The 5,051-nt window shown below is 39.2% G+C and overlaps 1 protein-coding gene across 1 annotated transcript; it reads right to left on the reverse strand.

The window, feature by feature from the left end:
* Positions 1-1,205: 1,205 nt before the first annotated feature.
* LOC109435467 (olfactory receptor 2G3) lies at positions 1,206-2,162 on the reverse strand. The gene has a single exon (XM_019713403.2). It carries the CDS (start codon positions 2,160-2,162, stop codon positions 1,206-1,208), a length of 957 nt encoding a protein of 318 aa, XP_019568962.2.
* Positions 2,163-5,051: the final 2,889 nt, after the last annotated feature.

Consider the following 5,051-nt stretch of genomic DNA (forward strand, 5'->3'; position numbering starts at 1 on the left):
AATACTCATTTCCACAAATTTGTGATATACATCTCTGTCTGTATTCTACACAGCATCCAGAAGAAACTTTTGTGAACATAAGTGGTGCCCTGTCACCCCCTTCTAGACAATATTCACATTTTCCTAAGAATAAATCCCTACTCCTTACCACAGCCAGCTCAGCCCAGCATGATCTGACTGCTGCCTACCTCCCCAGCCATGCCTCCTGTTGCTCTGTTTCTCAATAGATTCCTTAATTCCCTCAAATAGAGCAAACTCTCCATTCTCCAGTCTTTGTTCACAACCACCCTCTACCTAGAAAGCGCTTCTCAATCTCACTTCTATCTCTCCTTCTGGTCTTTGTAGGAAGCCTCCTCAGAGGAGACCACCATCCCTATTACTGCCTGTCACTGCCCTTTGATGAGTATTTCCTTTCATGCATTTATCATAATTTGTCAGTATAAGTGTACATATTATATGTCTATTACAAATATTTATATATATGAGGAAAAGAAGTCTTTTTATTTTATTTAACATGATGTTACATAGTCATTCAATGATGTGTAGTGAATGAATTAATCCATCAATTAATATTTGACCAAATCTCCTGCTCTTGATCATTGTCCTCTGTCCACACAATTAGCCTAAGACCACCAGGAACAAAACTGTAGTCAAATAAAATCAAATTTATTTACCCATTGTAAAAAGGAATACCACACACCAGGATTTGAAGGAAGGGTAAAGTTCAGTTGGAACTTAAATGAAGCAATATTTGAATAAAGGTCTAAAGCACAAAGTAGTTGCAGAGTCCTGTTTCCTTAGACACTACAAAATTAAGACAGATATTAAACGTTGCATCCAAAAGCCTTTTATATGAGTTGGAAATTAAGAATGCTTCTCTATATCAAAGCGCTTTAGATCCTCCCAGCAGGTGTAAAATGTTTCATCTTACTGATGTAATTTCAAGCAATTAATTTCAGATAGTCTATGATTTTAGAGAACCAAGGTTTTTCAGGGAGTAAGGAAATGGTAGTCACACAACAAAGGGAGTTGATCTGAGACACTAAAGCTGTGGTTTGTCCTTGGGGGAGACATGTTTCCTTTGGAGTTCGCAGATGAATGTATATGTCTTTTATGAATGGCAGGGAGGATGCTCACTGCCCAAGCTGCTTTTGACTCTCTTACTTCATATTCAGGAGTCAGATATCCTAGATGAACAGTTAACCTTAGTGTCTCATTAAGAGCGTTTGTGTCCTCTGTTTTGCGATTGCTTTCTTTAAAGCTCCTTTCACATCCTGGTTCCTTAGGCTGTAGATCAAGGGGTTGAACATGGGTGTGATCACAGTGTAGAAGACCGCAATTATCTTGCCCCCAGCCCGGGAGGACTTGGACTGGGGTCTCATGTACACGAAGATGGCAGTTCCGTAGAATAAGGCCACTACTGTCAAGTGGGAGGCACAGGTGGATAGGGCCTTGTGTCTCCCAGAGGCTGACTGCATCCTGAGAAGCGATAGAAGGATTCGGGCATAGGAAACAACGATGAGAAGAAAAGGAATGAAGACGATGATGATACTGAAGATAAAAACGACCATCTCTGTGAACGAGGTGTCCGTGCAAGCCAACCTCAGGATGGAAGGTACCTCACAAAAGAAGTGATTCAGGACATTGGGCCCACAGTAGGGCAAACTCAAGGTGAGGACATTGATAACCATGGAACTCAGGAAGCTACTGGACCAAGAAATGGCTGCCAGTTGGACGCAGGTGCTTCGGTTCATAATGACAGTGTAATGAAGAGGATGACAAATGGCTACATATCTATCATAAGCCATGACGCCAAGGAGTACACATTCAATCATTCCAAAGGAGAGAGAGAAGTACATCTGAGTGGCACAGCTAGAGAATGGGATGGTCTTCTTTTTTCCCACCATGTTGGACAGCATTTGTGGGACATTGGTGGATACGTAGCAGATATCCAGAAAGGATAAATTAGTGAGAAAAAAGTACATGGGGGTTTGAAGACGAGGTTCTATCTGGATAACAGTGATAATAATAACATTCCCAGCCACTGTTAATAAATAGAAGAACAAGAACATAATAAAAAGAATGAGCTGCATCTCTGGCTGCGATGAGAGCCCCAGGAACACAAATTCAGCCACAGTGAAGTTTGCTTTTACCATATCCATTTTTTCAGGCCACCTAGCTCTCACCAAGCTATCCACTCACCTGAAGACACAATCTAATGTCATATATGTCACAGTGGTGAAAATTTAAGGTATAAGTAAGAGCGAGAAGAAGTCTTGTTCTGAGATTGTATCTTGAGTATCTGAGTTGTACTACAAATGGAAAGCTTTTCTTCTGCTTTTAGAGGGAATATTCTCCTGATAAGATTAAGAATTTCAAATTCAAATACTGCATACAGTTAAGCAGAAAGTCTTCTCTTTTCTCTAAGGGAATGTTTTGTTTCATTTTGTTTTTTGCCTACTCATAGTCTTTCCAAACTCTATTTATTCTTCAAAGCCTTGCTCTGGCCTTACTTCTTCTAAAAGACCCAACCATGCCTTTGTTCATGTCTAACAATACAACAGCATAACGCACCACTCAAGTAAAAAACAGTGAAGGGCATTGCTTCATGTAGCACCCACTAACCTATAAGTAAATCGAGGAACAGTAGCCTGTGTTGTTACTGTGCCAAATGATGCACTTTTCTGGTGCTTAGACACCCTGGTTCCCTAAAGAACAAAAACTGCCCACCACCAACACAAACCAGTCATGGAGCTCACTAATCACCATTTCTCCCATCATCACCACTGCCGTACTTTGGGGTCTTGAGTGGTTTCATTATGTATACAAGGAGAATAATGATAGAACCAATTCTGTGAGGATTTGAGGATTAAATTAAATAATGTGTATAAAGAATTAAGACAATGGTCACACATTGTAGAAAGTGATCCACAAATATATACCACCTAATATTAACAGCCCTAATCACATACACTGATGCTACATTTATCTGGAGTTTACTTCAGTAATAATAACCATTTCAGAGAAATAATATTAATAAAATTATAGTAATAAATTAATTAATGTTACATATTAAATTATATAATGTTAACATATTATATATTTAAAAATCTGATTTACAAGTTAAATCCAGACAAGTTGAAGTTACTAGGTCTATTCAGTGATCACTCCTTACCCTCTTTAGCTTATACACAGAGTTAATACATTTGGTTAACTGACTTCCAGTCTGGAGCAGATTAAAAGCAGTGACCTAGAGAGATACAGGATAATGACAAGTCCTGGAGGGAGGCAGTTACAATGACAAGAAGAAGCTGCGTATCATTCTTCCACTCACTTGTTCATTTCTCTCTCTCTCTCTCTCTCTCTCTCTCTCTCTCTCTCCCTCCCCTCCTCCTCCACCTCCTCCTCCTCCTCTTCCTCCTCCTCCCTCTCCCCGCCCCTGTCTGTCTCTCCCTCTCTCTCTCTTTCTCTTTCTCTTTCTTTCTGATTTTTTCTTCCTTTCTTCCTCTCAAAGATATCTTTTTGATAACCTAATATGTACCAGATGCTTGTGATACACTGGTAAACACAACAGATATTTTCAAAGCTCTCACAGAGCTTATCGTCCAGTGGAAAGTTGTGAGAAAGGAAACAGATGAATTCCTGAGAGAATGAAGAATCTTATCAAGAAGACGTTTAAGAACCAAGGAGTTGCAGGTCATGAAAAAGATCACTTTATGCAAAACATCCTTTTTCAAATAATATTGATTTGTATGCAATACATTTTAGAAGGCTTTCTTATATTTTGATTTAAATCAGGGTTTTTAAAATCAAATGATTCTGTGAACTGGTGAACTAAATTATGTAGAATATTAAGTCCAGGGGTAAAGGTGGCATGGGCCTGGAAAGAGAAGAGAGAAATTAAGTCACAGTCCTGTTTTCATCAGGTTAGCAGGAAAGGAGTGAGCAGGAGAGGTTACAGAGTTCCCTCTCAGGCCCTCCAAACAGCGTTAAAAAAGTTCTACTGCAAACAAGAAATGTTTGGGTGATTTTTAGGAGTGATTATAACAAATGACATTTGCGGTGAGTTTCTCAGTTGACAACAAGATTACACACAATCAGGAAATCACACAACTGGGGGCGAAATGCCGGGACCTGCCATTGGAGAGCGCCAATTGTGCACATGCCTTGCTCCACCACTCACCAGCTGACAGGCCTTGCTGGCGTGACAACTCACCCCACCAACCTGTGCCTAACTGTCCTCATCGGTAGGAGAGGGACAAGAATGGCATCCTCATAGAGTTGATGGACGTGGTAAATGAGATAATGCATGTATGGCACCAAAAACAGAGTTAGACATATATATATATTGGATTAATACATGTTTGTCATTATGATGACCCAGGAGATCCTCATTAGAGGATCTTTGTAAAGTGTACAGAACAGGAATTATTGACATTCCTCACTCCCCCAGATGACCGTGAGACTGTCTTTCAGACAGTAAACAATTTGTCCCAAATTATGAGGAATTACTGAATAAACACTTTATGTAAGCATCTACAGCACACATGTATGTAATATATTTATATCTATATCAATAGTAATGAAACCACACCAAAAATAATGTCTTTGTCCCATAAGCATGCATGTATATATAGAATTGTGTTCACTTAAAGGAACATAAATATTTTGGTTCAACATCTAAATGTGGTCTATATTTTGAAGACTCAATAAAATATTATAGTTCCCTAATCACTCTTAATGCACAGTGGCCTCAAAGAATATTTTTAGTTCCTTTATGCCTTCAACTACTGAAAACCAGCTAGAACCCATTCAACTGTCAGTTTTTCAGGATACAAAATGTCTGCTCCTGTCAGAACACACAGTTACATCTTCACCATAAGGATAAGAGGAATACAGGTACCTTTGTAAGTAAATATAAAATCTATAGTATGAAGCACACTCACAAGTTAAACATGGGGTTGCAAAGCCCTGGATGTTTGTAATTACCTGTAGATTCTCTCTTCACATCTCAATCAAGCAAGCCATCTCCTAGTTAACTGTACACGCTC

This window comes from Rhinolophus sinicus, linkage group LG06, assembly GCF_036562045.2.
Source record: "Rhinolophus sinicus isolate RSC01 linkage group LG06, ASM3656204v1, whole genome shotgun sequence".
In the NCBI taxonomy this organism is placed as follows: domain Eukaryota; kingdom Metazoa; phylum Chordata; class Mammalia; order Chiroptera; family Rhinolophidae; genus Rhinolophus; species Rhinolophus sinicus.